Here is a 19,714-nt window from a genome sequence, read left to right on the forward strand (position 1 = left end):
GAAGACCTCTCCTATGGATGCTGCACGGACATTTCTCACTACACCACACTCACTCTAACCTAAATTTTGTTTTGTTTTTAAAAATTTAGCTTAATTCAACCCAAAATCAGGCATGTATGTATTTTAAAGTGTTAACATAGATGGCATAAACACCATAAAGGCACCAGAGCCCATCTGACCTTGGAAGCTAATCAGGGTCACCCCGGTTAATATTTGGATTGGAGACACCAAGGAATACCAGGTGCTGTAGGCTATGGCCTGTTACAGACTGCCAAAATAAAGCTGCTTCAGGTCTCTTTGGAGGTATGCTGTTTAAATGATGCATGCATCCTAAGAATCCAGAAGCTGCACCAAAGCTGCACTCCAGTGCTTAGGAATGGAGTGTGACTTTGGCGCGACCTCCGGACTCTTAGGACCCATGCATCATTTAAATAGCTTACCTCCAAAGAGACCCGAAGCAGCTTTATTTTGGCAGTCTGTAACAGGCCTATATTTCAGAGAAAGAACTGGTAAAACCACCTCTGAGCATTCCTTGCCTAAGAAAAGCCTGTGATATTCATGAGGTCGCCATAAGTCATGACTTGAAGGCAACACACAGACAGGACATGGTTTCAATCTTAGAAAGATCATGTCTGCCCTCTAGAGGGAACTAGATGTATCCCGTTTCATCAGTTAAAAGGTAAAAGGGGACAGAGAAGCTTATAGTTGCTAAACAAAATATTCAAACCCATTTAAGAGGCAATGAATCCTAACAAAAATTCTACATAGTAGGTGAGTTGCAACATGCTAAAGTGGTCAAACTGGAAAATAATGGCTGGTTGAAGAAGAATAATTTGGCTTCTCCAGACATTTGTATTAGTTTTTCACCACACATTGCTACGCAAGTCTTCTCAGAAGTAAGTTCCTCCCAGAGACATGAGTATAGAACTTAGGCCTGGGAATGAATGACCTTTCAGATGCTGTTGCACTATAACTTGCACTATCATTCACTATTATTTACGCTGCCTAGGGCTGATGGAAATCAGTGAAGCCTCATTCTCCCTAACCTAACTTTACACTTTTGTGTCCTGTTAGCAACTTTGTTTTCCAGTAATAAGGTATAAACTGTAGCTATGTTAACCTGTTTATTGTTTAAGAATCATCCAATTTACCCTCCCGTTAATGATAATCTACTATTAATTGAAATGGCCTTGCTGGCAAGATCAGAAACTGTTTTTACATAGTTCTGTGGGAGTGAGCCACAAAGCTCCCAAGTTACCCTTGGAAGGATGTTATTAATAGTTTAAAAAGAATAGTCAGCATTTCATATAATTAGGCACACATTTTCAAAAAAAGGGTATACCAGGGTAATTGCACATATATTTTAAACAATAAAAATTCAGCCCTGAAAATTGCTTTAATACATCATCACCCCTAATTTACGCTCTCTTTCAAAAATAAATTTTAAAACTTAAAATAAGTCACATAGCTTTGAACAAAATATATATATAATAAAATCTAATCCTTGAAAATGAACTAGAGTTACTTTCCCATTAAGAATGATTGGCTCTAATTTCATTTTTTTCAAAATTACCATATGAGTCAGGCAATTATATTAATGACTCATTCAGGATGGAAATGATATTAAAAATAATTAACTATGATTTTGCATCATGCAGTACTACAGAAAAAGGCAAATGCTTCCACCATTTCCCTCTAGGGTGTCTTGCTAATTTAATTGAAGGGACACATTGCATATTACTGAAAACAATTTCTTATTACCTTACTATTTATCAAGGGAACAGTCTATTTTTACAGAATGGTAATAAAAAGTGTTATTTTACAGAACTGGTTTTTCCTAAAATACCTTAATATGTTTCAATGGGAAAATAATGGTTTATGTAAGAAAGGAGAAAGACAGTGTGGTATAGTGGTTTGGGTGCTGGACTATGACTCTGGAGACCAGGGTTCAAATCCCCACTCAGCCTTGCAGCATGTAGTTGTGCATTTTGGTTTGTCCAATAAAGGTATCATTGTTTGGATGTTATTGGATTTGCTATGTGGCCAACACAGCTACCCCTAGATGTTTTTGGGGGGATCTTTGAGGGTGATAAAGGCAAAGCCCCTCTGAATAAATCTTGCCAAGAAAACCTCATGATAGAGCCATCTTAAGGTCCAATAAGTAGGAAATATAACTCCAATACCATTACTCCCCCCCACTTCCCTGTCCCTTTTAGCCATTTTAAATTGATAAAGAAACGTGTGTGTTTCAAAAGTTAGCACTCAGAATTTTGTTTCCTTTTGGTAGACCTAATAAAGGTATTGCCACAATGTAGACTTTGGAATTTGTGTCAACATTATCTACTCGTATATTTCTATGACTGTATGTGTTTAAGCCTCTTGATGAACAAAATGATGCACAACACCTAGGAAGGGTAAAAGGTACAATGGGCCCTTTGTATACGCGGAGGACTAGTTCCAGACACACACATCAGGCATATGGCAAAAAATGTGGGACCTCCCACTCGTATGCGATTGTAACATCTGGGGCTTGCCATCCACATAAGCTTAAAGCTGCGGATGGCAAACCCACGCATGGGGCAGGCGCACTGTATTATTTGTTGTTAACTGCTGTCAAGTCGACTTGGACTTATGGTGGCCCCTTGAATGAGAGACCTCCAAGTCACCCTATCATCAACAACATTGCTCAGCCTCTTGCCCTGAGTATATGTTATGCATGATGACTATCAAATGTTGTGCCACACCCATTTTTTAATGGAACAGTTCATAGTTGTTCATGATGTACACAATCAAATCCTTCGGTATAATCTGTAAAGCACAGGCTGACTTTCATCTGAAATTCTTTGGTGAGCTCCATAATCCAATGTATGTTTATAATGTGATCCCTAGTGCCTCTTCCTTCCCTGAATCTAAGGACCTGTACAGACAGGCCAAAATAAAGCTGCTTTGGGTCACTTTAGAGTATGCTATTTAAATGATGCATGTGTCCTAAGAGGCCAAAAACTGCACCAAAGACATGTTCCAGTCCTAAGGACTGAAGCGCAGCTTCTGGCCTCTTAAGATGCATGTGTCATTTAAACAGCATACCTCCAAAGTGACCCAAAGCAGCTTTATTTTGGTCTGTCTGTACGGGCCCTAACTTGGAAAGGAGTTACCATACATGGTAAACATCTTTGTTGTAGACGTCTGATCATCACTTAGCATGCATGGGAAATTAATGAAATTATAATGTGGTTACCATAATCCATGGTGTCCCTCTTTCTTCGGGACTCGAATGTGTATTGAACATTTCCAGTCTGTAGGCCATTGTTTTGTTTTCCATATTTGTTGATAGATTTTAGTTAGGACTAGAGTAGATTCTGTTTCTGTAGAGTGGAGCAGCTCTATTGATGTGCCATCTATTCCTGCTGATTTATTTCTTCCAAGTCCTCTGACTGTAGCGTCCATTTCACTTTCTAAAACTGGAGGTTTGTCTTCATTTGGGTTTTCCTCAAATGAAGTTGTCATCCTTTCATCTCTTTTATATAGTTCTTCTGTGTGATGTTTTCACCATCTTTTATTTTCTACTTGGCCATGTAATGTGTTCGCCTGAAAAACATCCCTACTCTTGGTTTCAATTTCTTTTTGATTTCTCAGATGTTGTGGAAGAGGTCTCTTGTTCTTTCTTTTTTGTTGTCACCTTCTATTTCTTTGCATAGATTATGATAGTAGTTTTCCTGTACAGATGTCCTTCAACAGTTGCATTCAGGGTTCTGCCTCTATTTCACTTTACTTTTGCTTCTCATCTTTCTTCAACTGCTTGAAGAGTTTCATCTGTCATCCATTGAGGCTTCTCTTTCCTTTTGGCTGCACATAGTTCTTTTTGCATTCTTCCCTGAAAATATCCCTGGCTTCAGCCCAGAGTTCTTTTGTCCCCTGGTCAAGTAAGCTTAATAATGCAAACCTATTTTTCATATTACCTTTAAATTCTACAAGGATGCTTTTTAGGTTGTATTTAGTCATGATGGTTGGTTTAGTGTTCTTCTTTAGCTTTACTCTATTTTTTAATATTAGCAGTTGATGGTCTGTGCCACAATCTGCCCCTGGTCTTGTTTTCACAGAGAGAATGTTCTGAGACCATCTTCTGATTTCAGTTGTGTAGTCTATTTGATTTCTCAATTGGTCATCAGATAATGTCCATGCATAACAGCTTTGTGAGTTGCTTCAAGAATGTATTTCTTGAACAAACTGTTGGCCTTGCAAAATTCAGTTAGTTGCTCACCTGTTTCATTTCTTCACCCTAGGCCAAATTTTCCTAGAGTCTTTGATTCTGCACTGTTTCCTATTTTTGCATTCCAATTGGCTATGATTAACGAAGTCCTGTTTTGGTGTGTGATCTATTTTCTCCTGGACTCCAGAATCTTTCCGTTTCTTTTTCTGGCTCTGTAGTTGGAGCATAATCTTGGATTAAGGTTATATTGATGGGTTTTTCCGGAAGTCTTTTTGATATGATCTGGTCAGACTTTGCATTATATACTTTGACTGCTTTTGCTAAATCTCTCCTCACTATAAATGCCATCCCATAACTTCTTAGATTTTCCTGAGTAAAATACAGTGTAATTATCTGGCTCACAATGACCCATTCCCATCCACTTTAGCTTGTTCACCCCAAGTATTGCAATGTTTGTATCTTCCATTTCTTGTTTTACTATACTGATTCATGCTTCTCACATTCCAAGTGTCTACAATATGTGTTGTCCTGTTTCAGACTTTCCTTTTGCCTCTGAACACATCAACAGCTGTGTGTCCTTTGGGCTTGAGTCCAGTTTCATCATTAGCCACAAGGCATTTTATAGTTGTCCTCTGCTGTCCCACAGTAGTTTCTTGAGTACCTTCTGACCTGGGAGTCTTGTCTTGTGGCACTGTCTCTTATTTCATTTTGGATTGTCCCATCATAGGATTTCCATGGTAAAAGATATTCAAAAGAGATTTATCATGCATCCCTCTGTGCAATACTTACAAGAATTAGCTATAGTGTCTCTGCACTGTCTCTGAGAAATCCTCCATCAGTATCACCCCTCACCACTGCTACATCTCAGTTGCTGTTTGGCATATTTAGTCTGGCTCCTCAGCAAAAGTCTGCCTGACATGAAAGACCCTATTAGTAGCACTGGTGCCATCAGCATGTCGTCTTGCCTCACAGCAGCACACAATCCTATCCCTGTGGAAAAGTAGAGCCATTGGGCTGTCCTTATACTGTCCTCCAAATGTAGTTCTGTGCTTTTACATTCCTTTATTTTAAAAAGCAAGGATTGTTTCTCTCCTCACCTCATTTACTGAAAATAAGCACAAAGTGTCACTGGTGGACAAGAGGGAGGTATGAACCATCACCATTAGCCAGATGAGATATAAATATTAGGAGTGTCACCATATGAAGTTGCCTGCTTAGTGGCTGTTGGACTGAGGTGAAGTGCCCTTCTCCACCCATATTGGTTACTGAGGACTCTTTTCCGTAAGCCCCATTCTTACAGCAATCAAATCACACTACTAAAAATAAAATGGGAACATTCTGCTTTCAAGGTAGCCATCACTGCACCTCCTCACATTCTTGCAACCTGGGCTGCTGCCGCCATCATGTTCTCTTCCTGACTCTCCCTTAACCCTGCCTGCCTGTCTTATGTCTGATCCAGCATGCCTTTAAAGTTTTTTTTAATTCCACACTTTCTTTGTGCAGTTCTTGAACTCTGCTTCAATGACTGAAGTCAAAAGAAAGAAAGAAAAGAAATAGAAAAAAATTAAAAGTACGAAAGATAATCTGGAATAGTGAAAGGGAGAAGAGACATGGGGGAGGAGGGGACACTGACACCACATGACTTGCAATTGTGCAACTGCCCCAGGAGCAACATTTCGCATCTGAGGACTTGCACACTTGCCAGGTCATTGATAATTTACCCCCATTAATGAAAAAGGACAGGTTGAGGACATTGCAGCTACATGTCAGAGGCATTGTTGTGTGGTGAGTATGGCCAATGCTGCTTCTTTCCTGGTGTAATCACAATTTAAAATCCATGTGCAATAATGTCCTGACTAAGCAGAAGGCTAGTGAGATATAAATTAAGCAAACAAGCATGCATACAGGGCTTTGATCTGATTTAGCATGCCTCTTCTTAGGTTTCAATATCAACCAATTGTCTATCTGGTTTGACATTTCTCCCTGTCCTCAGTTTGTTGTGTATGCACTCATACATTTGTTCCACTGTTAAATGTGCAAATGAATAAATGTGTGGTCTCATAAGGTAGTCTCAACCATGAAAGTACAATACCTATAATCTTCGTCTAAGATCAAGTATCACATGCCTAATCACTACCTTATCCCTTGCTTGGTTTACCCTCTCTGGTTTCTTCTAAAAACTCATGTTACCTCTACCTGCTATCCAGCCACACATTAACATGTTTCTATATTAACATCCAATAGTAGTGGCCTAGGAAGGCACACAATAGTGGGATCCCTGTAGTAGGCATGGGAGATTCTCTATTTTACAAGATGTCAATTGCAGATGAACTGTGTTTTAAGTGAAGAGGTGTCCCTTGAAAATGTTAATTCTTCCCTTCCTAAACCACAGAAGGAATCACGAGGGATTTCCTTGCTTCCAAGTAAGAGGAACGGGTCACTGTGGAGGGATATATATATATATATATATATATATATATATATATATATGCACATGCAGTTTATTTTTGTAAAGATATCAAGATTTGCAGTACAAGGTAGCTCTACTGCTAGGTAACAAGATACCTCAAACAAACATGATTCTAGATAATGGATTTCTATAATTTGCTTTTCTTTTCTCTCCTGAACTAACATAATTACAAGCTATTTCCAGATGTATTTATTTCATTTGATTCAGGCATTCTAATTTTTTTGAAAGGTGAAAAGTGGCTTTAAAAACACAAATGCTGGATTGAAGTTAACATAACAAATTATATGTGCATGTATTATGCTTTTTCAGATGAGACAGAAGTACTTTAAATCAAGCCACTTTCACATCAGCTTCTAATTTTGTAAGTGGTCTTCCATAGTACCTTCTATTAAGTGAAGTGTTTTCTCTCTGAATGGAACAAATCATGTCATTATACATCCTTCTATTCTAATAGCTATCTTTCTTTCACAGCAGTGATTTTGCAAAATTTATGCCATCTTCAAATGTAAAAATAAAGACTCCCCCTCTACATGTCATCTTTGCCTTAAACAAATAAAAATGACTTTATTAAAAAGAGAAGACAAATAAATTATTTTATCAATTTTTATTATTACTATTGCAACACAAATAAAATGTCATATTGTTTATTTTACTTATGATGTACTTGATAAAATGCTCTTATGTCACTGTATGTTTCTTATGAGATAACAAAGATTTTTGCTCAGTTTTGGATCATGAATGTTTAAAATGTTTTGGAATGCACACATTATTTGCCACCTCATAGTTTTGAATCACAGAACGAGAAATCCATTACTGGAGAATCCTTCAGTATTCCATTATGGGAGTGAGCAAAATTTATTGTTTTTGTTCTTCTCATGCTCCCATATATTAAACTTCAAAAAGAAAGAAAGAAAAAAGAAAAACTGCCGGTGTGTAATCTCTAAACAGACTCTATGTTATACATTTTTCTTCACCCTCTTGGATACACCATGCTGCTCAAGAGTCCTGAATCTTTCACGGTTCAGCCTCAGCTGATTAACCTTAAGTGCCACATTGTGAGAGGATGAAAAACACAAAATCTCACTCTCAATTTTCTCCATAGCATGCATAATTTTTATATACCTCTGCAATATCTTTCCTTTATCATTTTTGTTCCTAAACTTAGTAACAGTCAAATACTGTAACCATTTCTAAAGTGGAATGGCACCACAGATTTCCATAAGGGAACTGATACCAGAAGTTTTATTTTTTGATTGTTTTCAAACATGGAATTTGTCTTTTTCATAGGAGCTATGTATTATTATTATTATTATTATTATTATTATTAACCTTTATTTTAACAGCGCTGTAAATTTACACAGCGCTGTATACTACAATCTTTTTATTAGACGTTCCCTGCCCTCAGCTTACAATCTAAAAGACATGACATAAAAGGAGAAGGGAAAGTGGTGGGGTAGTAGGCTAATACATATAAAGTACATAGCAATACAGGAAATGGTTCGATAAAACAGCATCAAAGAACATCAAATAGCAAGCGACAATTATGGCAAATGCTTGGGACGATTTAACAGGATGATCTTCAACTCTGTTTTGAAGCTGGTTAAAGAAGTGATGGCCCTTGTACTAAGTTGACTTTTTATTGAACTCTAATCTACAATCCCAAAATCTCATTCTTCCTCCATTGGTGATAGCTCAGAAGTGTATACCTGAAGCTGGGACTTTTTGCCTCTATATGCAATATTTTACACTTGCTTATACAGAAATTCATTTACCATTAAATGGCCATTTTCCTAGTTCAGAAAACTCTTTGTCATCTCTTTTTCCTCTCACCACCCCTCAAAAACTGAGTTGATCAAAAAATTTGGCCATCTCACTACTCATCCCCAATTCCAGATAATTTATGAACAATTTAAGAAGGATTTTTCCCTATACAAATTCCTAAAGGACCTCCCTGTTCACATCCCGTCATAAAAAAGTGAAGATTTATTACTCTGTCTTTCCTGTTCTTTAACCAGTTTCCAGTCAAGATGAGAACTTCTTGTACCCTATGACCACTCAGCTTAATCAGGAGTCATTGGTGATTAACTCTGTCAAAAGTGTTTTATAAGTTACAGTAAACAATGTTGACTGGCTCACCCCATCCATAAACATTTATTGACACACTCAAAAAGTGCTAAAAAGTTTGCAAGTTTAGATTTATCTTTGCAGAAGTCATGCTGATGCTTTTTCAACTGAATGTTTCCTTCTATATACTTTTAAAAATTATTTTTAATCACATTTTCACCTATTTCCACAGTTGTTAAGATAAACTGGCAAAGAATACGTTGGCCACATGCATTCTTTTTAAACTGGAATTTGGTCTAGAATAGTTGACTTATGCAGTTACACTAGTGACAATTGTAGTTTAAATCCAAGTCTCAGTTCCAGTTCTTATACATCTACACAGTGGAGCAAGCATGACGTAACAGCAGACTATGTACTTCAAACAGTTTACATTTTCATATCATGTAATTCCTTAATGGTGTTCTGCCAACAGGACTATAGATATGCAAAATTGTTTGGGAGAGAACCACAAGGAATTTGGTGGGACGATTTGTATGTAAACCTAAGATCAAGCTGCATATTTCTTCAATAAATAGAACCTATCATGGTCTAATGAATTAAGTGACTAGATTCCAAGCATTCAAATGTTATTAGCAGGCACAAGCATTTGTGCATCATCAGGGAAGGAAAGAATATCAAAGAGCATACTTACTATGTGCCGTGCTGCAAATACACCATCAACAATTGCACAACAGAAAGCTGCCACCACTCCAAAGCTGATAAACACGATGGATGCTATCAGCTGGAAAGAAAGAAAAACAGATGTGCATTATGCATTCCTTACCGTTAGTGTAATACTGCTATTGATTCTTGCACATGTCTGGACATTCAGCTTGTAGTCAGAATCAGAATTTTTGGTAAGTACTCTAAACTACAACCAAACATCTTCAATATGTGTTGTAGAAAACTTGTTAAAGAAGCCTCAGTGGCTAACAATATACCTGTCATCTATGTCAGGAAATCCTTTAAGTATATTAATAATCTGTATATATAAAGAAAGAATAATTAGACCATTCATATTGGTCAGATATTGAAACAAAAGAGCTTGAGAAAATTATTTTTTAGATGACAACTCTCAGAATCTCTCAGCCAACAAGGCCAGTTGTCTATTCTTAAAAAAAAAACAGGCATAAAAAAGACCTACTTCCTATGGCTATTATATTTGTTGCTGTTATTAGCTACCTTTGAGTAGGTTCAGACTCATGGTGACCCTGTGGATGAGACATCTCCAAGAATCCCTATCCTCCACTGTCTTGCCCAGATCCTGCAAGCCCTTGCCCATAACCCCCCTGATTGAGTCTGTCCATCTGGTTTGTGGTCTTCCTCTCTTTCTTCTACACAATACCTTTCCTAGCATTATTGTTTTTTCTAGTGATCCATGCCTTCTCATTATGTGGCCAAAGTACGATAGTCTCAACTTGATCATCTTTGCTTCCAAGGAGAGCCTTGGTCTGACCTGTTCAAGAAGCCATTTGTTTGTCTTCTTGGCTGCCCATCCTATCTTTTCCAGCAACACATTCATATGAGTCGATTTTCGTTTTGTCTGCTTCCTTCACTGTCCAGCTGTCACATCTGTACATGGTAATTGAGAACACAGTGGCCTGAACAATTCTGACTTTAGTGCTCAGTTTTTGCTCTTCGGTATCTTTTTCAGTTCTTTCATAGCTGCCCTTCCCATTCCTAGCCTTCTTATTTTTTGACTGCAGTCCCCATTCTGGTCAATGTTTGATCCTAGATATGGGAATTCTTTAACTATTTCAATTTCCTCATTGTCTAGATTTAATTTTGTATTTCTTCTGTGGTCATTATTTTTGTTTTCTTTACTTTCAGCATCAGACCTACCTTTGCAATTTCGTCTTTGACTTTCCTTATTAACCGTTCCAATTCCTGAATGTCTTCTGCTAATATTATGATGTTGTCCGCATATCTTAGGTTGTTAATGTTGCTTCCTCCTATTTTCACTCCTCCTTTTTTCTGATTCAGATTTTGCTTTTCTTATGATGTTTTCAGCATATAAGTTAAACAAGTAGGGAGATAGGATGCAGCCTTGCCTGACCCCTTTGCCTATTGGAAACCATTCTGTTTCCCTGAATTCTGTTCTGACGGTGGCCTATCATCCTTAGTACAAATTCATCATTAGGACTATCAGATATAATGGCATGCCCATGTCTTTGAGTGAATTCCATAGCTTTTCATGTTCTATACAATCAAAAGCTTTGCTGTAGTCTATGAAATACATGCCGATTCCTTTTTGCAATTCTTTGGAATTCTCCATATGGAATTCTCCATTAGCCATCACATGTTTGCAATGTGGCCCCTTGTGCCCCTTCCTTTTCTGAATCCTGTTTGAACCTCTGGGATTTCTCTCTCCATGTATGGTTGGAGTCTATGCTGCAGAATTTTGAGTGTTATTTTGCTTGTGTATGAGATTAGTGCTATAGTTGCTGCAGTCTTTTGTATCTCCTTTCCTGTGAATTGGTATGTATATTGAGCGTTTCCAGTCTGTTAGCCATCCCTTTGTTTTCCATATTTGTTGGTATATTTCAGTTAGCACTGAAGTTGCATCTGTCTGTAGGAATTGTAGCAGTTCAACTGGTATACCATCTGTTCCCAGTGATTTATTTTTTCCCATTTCCTTTATAGAAGATTCCAGTTCACTTCTTAGAATTTGGGGTTTGTCTTCATATGGCTCCTCATTCCAAATATCATTCATTCCCTTGTCTTTTTTGTATAACTCTTCTGTGTATTGCCTCCAGTGTCTTTTTATTTCTTCTTGTTCCTGTATTATGTTCTTTTTTTCTCCATAGAGCATCCCTGCCCTCGGTTTGAACTTGGTTTTAATTTTTCAGATTTTTTGAGAAATCTTGTTCTTCTCTTTTTGTTGTTGTCTTCTATTTCTGTGCATTGGTCATTGTTGTATTTCTCCTTATTCCTGCATGTCAGACGTTGGACAGTTGTGTTCATACTTCTGGCTCTGTTCCTATCTCTCTTTGCTTTTGATTTTCTTATTTCCTTTATCGCATGCAGTGTTTCATTTGTCATCGATTGTTTCTTATCTTTCTTTTTGGCCACTGTTAGTGTTTTCTTGCATACGTCCTTAATTATGTCTTTGACTTTTGTCACAGTTCTTCAGGTTCCCGGTCAGTTACACTCAATAGTTGAAATCTGTTTCTACATTGTCCTTGAATTCATCTGAAATGTTATTCAGGTCATATTTTGGTATAATGATGGTTTTTGCTTTCTTCTTCAGTTTAACTTTGATTTTTGTTATGAGAGGTTCATGGTCTGTGTCACAATCAGCTCCTCGTCTGGTTTTGGCCACAAGGATAGAGTTTCTCCATCTTCTACTTCTGATTATGTACTCTACCTGGTTTTTGTGTTTACCATATGGTAATATAAAGAGCTCTGAAGTCCATAATATTTATACACTGACTTCAAACAATCATCTGAGTATTCGTCTCAGTACCAGAATAAAATGGAAACTTACTCTTGTTGACTCTCTTCTATGTCCTGCAAGCGTGCAGTGACAAAAACAAAAACTAGGCCCACTAGAGAAGCCAACTATCAGCACTGTCTGAAGTGCTTGACCTCAACATTAGCAATTTACACAGCAGAGTGCAGAAGCACAAACTCAGTTAGTAGCATTTGGCAATATTGCACTGACCAATCTGGAATGATGCACAGACACAGCTGGATTCATTCAAAAGTCCCTGGAGGCTTTTGTCACTTGTTTCAATATGTACAAGTTATATACAAACTCTTCTGTAACTCTTTCCAACACTCACTGTCTGACATACAGTAAATTCACTGTAGAAAGGATGACTGTCAAGCTGAAGGGTTTAGCAATTTTATTATGCCGGCCAATAGTTCTGTTGTAAAAGTGACCCGTGCTAATCAGAGTCCATTTAATTAGCATTCAATTCATATATTACCATATTTCCAGACTGGATCATTTGGAAAACTTATGACTTAATTTCAGATTTCTCTAAACTTGAAGAACAAGGAAGACAAATTTGGGTGTCTTTTCTACATATTGCAACATGGCAGAATTTCCAAATTTTGCTCCATCTTTTTCCACAGTATACAAGCATTTTCAGTAAATGCCAGAATTGTTACCAGGAAAAACATGCCTGCTGCTATGACAACTAAAGAGTGCTATAGATAATACTGTAGAAAGGGCATTCACAAAATTGAGCCTCATCATATTCTGCCTGAAGTGCAGCTATCTGCACTGAGACACCTGTATTGTCAGCTAGTGTGAGGGTAAGATGGTAAGACCAGGATCAGCTGTCAGCCATTCATTTATTTTGATACTATGTCATGTCTTTCTGGAAACTGAATTCCATGTCTCCAATCACAAATGTCCTGAAATGTGGACTCCACCTTCACTGTAAAAAGTTAAAATACACAAGCTCTTGCATGGATGCCCATTCCTCAGCTATTAAAGCAGCTTATCGCTGCAGTAGGCATGAAGCCTCACAATTTATGTCCTGTCAGACTATTCTTTCCAAAGGTCGGTGCCTCAATAATGGCACTGCTGTAATTGAGACTTCACTAGACAACTGTCACAGCAGAGGAGATATGATTATGTCGTGGGTACTGGGTGTTCATTATTCATTCATGTCTATTCTAGCTGCAGCACAGGCCACAATTACAATGGATGTCTAGTAAGAAAAGGATTTGTAATTATCCAGCTATGGAATCACTCAAGTGAGGTCAGGGATCACGTTTTAAAAAAACAAAACTTTAAACCCATTGAAGTATCCTGTTTGTTTGAATGATTATCATGATAAAGTTGGAAAAATCACTGGTCAAATATATATAAAAGACTGGGGGATTGAGGGTCCTTTGGCTTTTGAAAACTAATTTGTAGTCTGTTTGGAGTCCCATCATCACCTTCTGACCATCTGGGTGTCCAAGTTGTGATGATGTTGATATCTAGACAGGCATTCAAGAATGCAGTACATAAGCATTCTCAACTATGGGATTCTGAGGATATTTACAGTGGATCCTTGTTATACGCTGGGGTTTGGTTCCAAGATCCCCCGTGTATAACAAAATTCATGTATGCTCAAATCCCATTAAGTATAATGACATAGCAAAATGGTGTCCCTAATAAAAAATGGAACATCAAGGTAAATTTATACTTTTTTGGAACATTTTCAAACCGTGTATGCTTAAATCCGTGTATAAAAAATCCGTGTATAAGAAGGGCCGACTGTATATGGGACGTAGAGCAGGCTCTCTGGTAATCTTTAGGCCATTTATTATACGCAGTCATATAGATATACAGCCTCCTTAGGGAGAAACACATACAGACACACAGCAATGTCTGGGCACTTCCTTTCATCATGTTACATTACACTGCATGTGAAGCATCATACCTTCATTACATCAGTACATGGCAAGTAAGATGTTATATTATCGTAAGAATGAGTTCAGTTGAGTTAATGTCCCTGCCTTTGGCTCTGATCTGCTTTTCCTGGAATATGACCTTGTTTTGGACTACTCCTGCATTTTCACCCTCTAGGCTGACAGTCAGTTTCCCCTAGGCTTCAGCACCTGACTTCTGAGGCAGACCTATGACATGTCCTAAACAACAGTACCTCCTTTACATGTGCTGACTGCATAATGAACTCTCCATGAGTACATGGACTGTGAGGGTACCTTACTAGCCCAGCTCTCCAAATTATGTGGCTAGTACCTTTCATATCTTTAACATCCAGTCACTGGTAATCTACCAAATTTTAAGCTCTATTATTACGCAGCATGCCTTAATTGGCTAGAAGAATGGTTCAAATTAAGGGATGAAAGTTTATTAGATTTGGAATGTGCCAATTTAAATATGGGAATTCATGCGTATATGTGGTACACAAAACCCAAAGAAAACAGTATTTTTAATCATCATATGCTGAGAAAATCTTTACTTAAAGTTTGGTATAAAGTGAAAAATCAATTTTACAGTCACATTCCTCAATGGGTTTCCATACAAGAGGCATACTATAAAAGAACCAAATGTGAGAATCAACAATGGGTAAGATATGGAGATTTAATCAATAAAACCACAGAAGGGAAACTTATCATGAAAAAGATGGAAGAAATCAATATAAATGGAGAAATGCAGGATTGGTTTTTATACAACCAATTAAAAAGCCGCTTTAAAAAAGACAATGAAACAGTTGGTTTGACAACCGATAGTAACGAAATTGACAAAATAATGACTGATAAACAAGGTAAACACATTTCTAAATATTACAAACTATTGAAGGGAAGAGATTTAGAAAATGAATTGATTAAACATAATATGATAAGATGGGCACAGGACACTAAAAAAATAATTAAAATAGAAGAATGGGAAAAATCGTGGAAAGGGACCAACAAATTTACTTTATGCCAAAACTATAAAGAGAATTACCTGAAAATGTTTTATAGGTGGTACTTAACTCCCCAAAAAATCCATCAAATTTACAAATCAGGTAACATCAATTGTTGGAAATGTGGAAGACCGGAAGGGAATTTTTACCACATGTGGTGGCTGTGTACCAAAGCAAGAGATTACTGGCAAATGATCCATAAATTTATAGAAGGCATTCTTAAGATAAACATACCTTTTGAAGCAAATTTGTTTTTGTTGAACATGACCCATAATATCAGAAATGTAAAGGCGAACAGGATTATATTATATATGGTCACCACAGCAAGAATAGCATACGCACAGTATTGGAAAGCAGCAAATAATCCATCAATTGAGGAATGTTTGAGCAAATTATATGAAGCCAGAAATAGGGATATATTATCTGCATTATTAAAAGGAATATCTGAAGAAAATGTGAAAAAGGAATGGAGTGTTTTAGAATTGATTGAGGGGAATGAGTTATTGGATAATTTAAATAAATAAGGTTGATTTAAGAAAAAAAAATTTTTTTTATTTTTTTTTTGGGAAGCACCATGTGAAAATGATAGAACGAGTTATAGACCAGGAATAAATAAATAGCTTGTAATGCGCGGTATTAGCCAAATGTAAAGGAAGTAATAACTAGAAGGTGTATAATATGTGTTTATGTCTTTGTTTTTGTATGTTAAATGTTGGATTTATATTAGGTTATGGGAAAATTCTTCTTTATCTCTTTTATGTTGTACTATTCTATTCTAAATAAAAAAAATAAAAAAATAAAAAGAAAATGGTGAAATAAAGATCTTATAGAGCCAGTCTGGTGTGGTGGTTTGCGCATTGGACTATGACTATGGAGAGCAAGGTTTGAATCCCCATTTCAGCCTCAGAAGCCCACTGGGAAACCTTGGGTACATCACATTCGCTCAGCATCACAGTAAGGCAAAGGCAACCCCCCCCCCCCGCAAAAAAACAACAACCCAATTTTGACAAGAAAACCCTGTGATAGGTTTGCCTTAGGGTTGCCGTAAGTTCGAAATGAGCTGAAGGCACACAAAAACAAAGGTCTTGTGGGACTCTACTATTCAAACTGGCAGAGTTCACTGAAGAGCTCAGAACTCATATGAGACTGCCTGCTCCATTCTGTAAACTTCAGCTTGTGTTTCCACAGATTAAAGAGAGGTGAAGATAATCTAACATGAGTTGTCTGTTCCACTCAAGCAAAAAGTGTTCTTTGCACAGTCTCTAACATCTCATCAGAACAGACTCAGAGAAAGTTATTCAACAGAATGCATGTGCTGCTGAATACATAACAATTTACAGCTCAGCATTAGGAAGCAGCATTCCAAAAGTCAAAACATGAACAAAACATAGGTTTTTTGGGTGGGTTTTTCAGGCTATGTGGCCGTGTTCTAGAAGAGTTTTTTTCTGATGTTTTGCCAGCATCTGTGGCTGGCATCTTCAGAGAATGCTGGCATGGAAGTGAGTGGAGTATATATACACTATGTGACCTTTGGTTGGAAGAACGTGATTTACATGTTAATCTGTGTGCTGGTCTGTTCCTTCCAACCAAAGGTCACACACACAGAGCATATATATACCTCACTCACTTCTCTGTCAGCATTCTCTGAAGATGCCAGCCACAGATGCTTGCAAAACATGAGGGAAAAAAACTCTTCTAGAACACAGCCACATAGCCCAAAAAACCCACAAAAAACTATGGATGCTGGCCCTCGAGTTCACAATGAACAAAATATTTGGTTAACTTATGGTAAGAAGAATTACAAGTTCTGCCTACCCAAAAGAAAAACCTACCTGACACTACAAAAAAAGTAATAAACCTTTAAAAATCAATTTAAAATTACAAAAGACTAGCTGAGGCATTGGCCAAGAACAGCTGTTTCACAATTGCTTCTTTGTTGATAACACTGACACAAACACATTTCATCACTTTAACTGGAGTTCCTGTTGAGGGCAATTGAGAGCAATGGGAATGAAACACAACATCATGGTTATAAAATTTAAGGAACGGAAGTATAAAAGCAATTCAGACAGCTTTATTTCTGTTGGAGGTGTCACTTTACAATATAGTTTGAGTCTCCTTTATCTGAAAAGCTTGGGGCCACAAGTGTTTTAGATTTCAGATTTTTATTTTATTTTATTTTATGGATTTTGAAATACCTATATTTGCTTTTACATATATAATGAGGTATCTTGGACATGGGACCCAAGTTTAAACACAAACTCATACACATAGCCTGAAGGCAATTTTATACAATAATTTTAATAATTTGTGCATGAAACAAAGTTTATGTAAACTGAACCATCAGAAAGCAGAGGCATCACTATCTTGGCCACCCATGAAAAAAAGGTTTAGGTTTTGGAGTACTTTGGATTTCAGAATTCCAGACAAAGGAGACTTAAGCTATATTTACTTTTTCAGATTTGAGAACTCAGCAGCACTACCTCCTAGAAATACCTTAACAAAAATGATCATCAGGCATGTAATAGTTCAGAGCTGACAAATTCACTCTGAATTTTTACCAGTGCTCCTCTTGCAACTGCTCTGAGTGGAACAGGAGCTCCATCATTGCAAAAATAGGGGGGAATAAAATCCAGAGTTGATTTGTCAACCCTGTTGCAGTTGAGCCATTTTCTTCTAGATTAATACTGGCTCAGGGAGATCATGTGGTTCTGTAATGGATTTACAAAAGACCATCTGCCTCTTTCTAGCTGAAAAGTCCATGCCAAAATATTGTAAGATTTCATATCCACCACCACTATGGGCTGCTCGTTCTGCAGTCAGAACAAGGTGCCCAGCCCATGTAACTGTAGCTCGGTGTCTTGTTCTGGCCTTAAAAGCAATCAACCCATAACAGAGGCAGAAATGACTGGATGCCTGTTAAGACAGCCACCGTGGCACCAGGAACAGAGACTGAGGTAAAAGGGGCAGGATGGGCCAGCTGTTAAGGTAGAATACTCCAGGATGCCCTTGGTGTATCCTGGCCAGTGCAGATAAGGCCAAAGATGGAACATGTTTACACAAACAATGTGTAAGGAGCAGGCAGTATTGGTGAGTGTTGTATTCACCAACACTCTAGGAGACAATTGTTTGAATCTCCACTGGGTGACCTTGGGCAAGTGACATTCGCTCAGCCTTAGAGGAATGCAATGACAAAGACCCTCTGAACTAATCTTGCCAAGAAGATTCTATGAAAGATTCATCTTAAGGTTACCATAAGTTAAAGAAATGACTTGAAGGCACACAACAACAGCAAAGTAGCAGGCAAGAATAGGAAACATGAGGATGACAAAGTGAAAATACCACAGGAAAGACAAGGAAAAGTCAGGAGGAAAGAAAAGATTGGATTATCCTGAAGTGAACAACCCATCAGTTCACCACAAAGTAAGCAGGATGAGCTAACTCATGATGTGCATCAACCGAGCTGCATGTTGCAGATTTTCTTTTAAAAAAAAGTCACTTTCCAAAAGGGAAATAATGGAAAATATTTAGCAGAACAACATTTTGATCTTGAAGAAAGAAGAGCCAGAGTCATCATCAAAACTCACCTCAATTGGCCAGTATGGACCAGCATTTATTGTCTTTAAAATAGTTTAGATTTTTAAAACAGTACTTAAACATAATACTTGCTCACCATTTGCTTCCGATTCTCTACCAGATGAATACCAATAATTCCTAGGAATGACCCGAAGCCAAGCTATGTCAAGAAAGAAGAAACTGGGTTAGCTGTGTATATGATCTAGAATGAATTTTAGAAAAGCAAAGAAGAGAATGTGAAAATGTGCAAGAACCACAGCTCTATACTTGGACACATATGAGTATACTTTGGGGCACCTCCATTCCAAATAATTTCAAATATTTAATTGGAAATAAGAATTTTAAAAGTTGCCACCAACCAAAATAGATTGCCCTAGACTAGACAGACCAATCACCCAATTCAGTACAAAGTACTGTATATACTCATGCATAAATCTAGAAATTTTAGTCAAAAAATTGATCCAAAAAAACTGGGTCGACTTATCCATGGGTCAGTGTAAGTACTGTACTTTAACGCTTATCAAAAAAGGAACCATGCTCTGGTGAAAGGCGAGAGCTTAATATCTTCTCAGAGCAGCTAAAAGAAGTATTAATTCTCTCTACTATCTCATCCATCCAACCTTTAGGGTGAACACAAACAGTTATGCCTGTCAAATTTTTTAAAGATCTTTAGCATCATTTTCCTTTCCTTCATCCTTCATATCCTTTGTTACATGCTGCTAAGTTTTACCCTCGACTTATCCACAGGTCATATCAAAATCCATAATTCTGGCCCCAAAACTTGCCCTTGACTTATACATAAGATTGAGTTATAGTCGAGTATATATGGTAGTTTCACATTAAACAGAGAAAGAGGAAATAATCACATACACACACACACCAGAGTGCTCATATAACCATTCGGTTTGTCAGTTCAGGATCAACTGTGCTAAAACCTGAAATATAGGAATGGCCCCTTGTGATGCCATTACGCATTATGAA

The 19,714-nt window shown here is 37.4% G+C and overlaps 1 protein-coding gene across 2 annotated transcripts in view; it reads right to left on the minus strand.

Moving 5' to 3' along the window:
* The window catches only part of TMEM255B (transmembrane protein 255B), a 64,370-nt gene that overhangs the window by 28,984 nt on the left and 15,672 nt on the right, over positions 1–19,714 (minus strand). For both annotated transcript variants that reach the window (XM_042457328.1, XM_042457327.1), the window contains exons 3-4: positions 18,831–18,893; positions 9,436–9,525 (exon numbers count right to left, since the gene is read on the minus strand). In XM_042457328.1, the coding sequence (XP_042313262.1) occupies positions 9,436–9,525; positions 18,831–18,893 (153 nt within the window). The remainder of the gene's footprint in view (positions 1–9,435; positions 9,526–18,830; positions 18,894–19,714) is intronic.

This window comes from Sceloporus undulatus, chromosome 3, assembly GCF_019175285.1.
Source record: "Sceloporus undulatus isolate JIND9_A2432 ecotype Alabama chromosome 3, SceUnd_v1.1, whole genome shotgun sequence".
In the NCBI taxonomy this organism is placed as follows: domain Eukaryota; kingdom Metazoa; phylum Chordata; class Lepidosauria; order Squamata; family Phrynosomatidae; genus Sceloporus; species Sceloporus undulatus.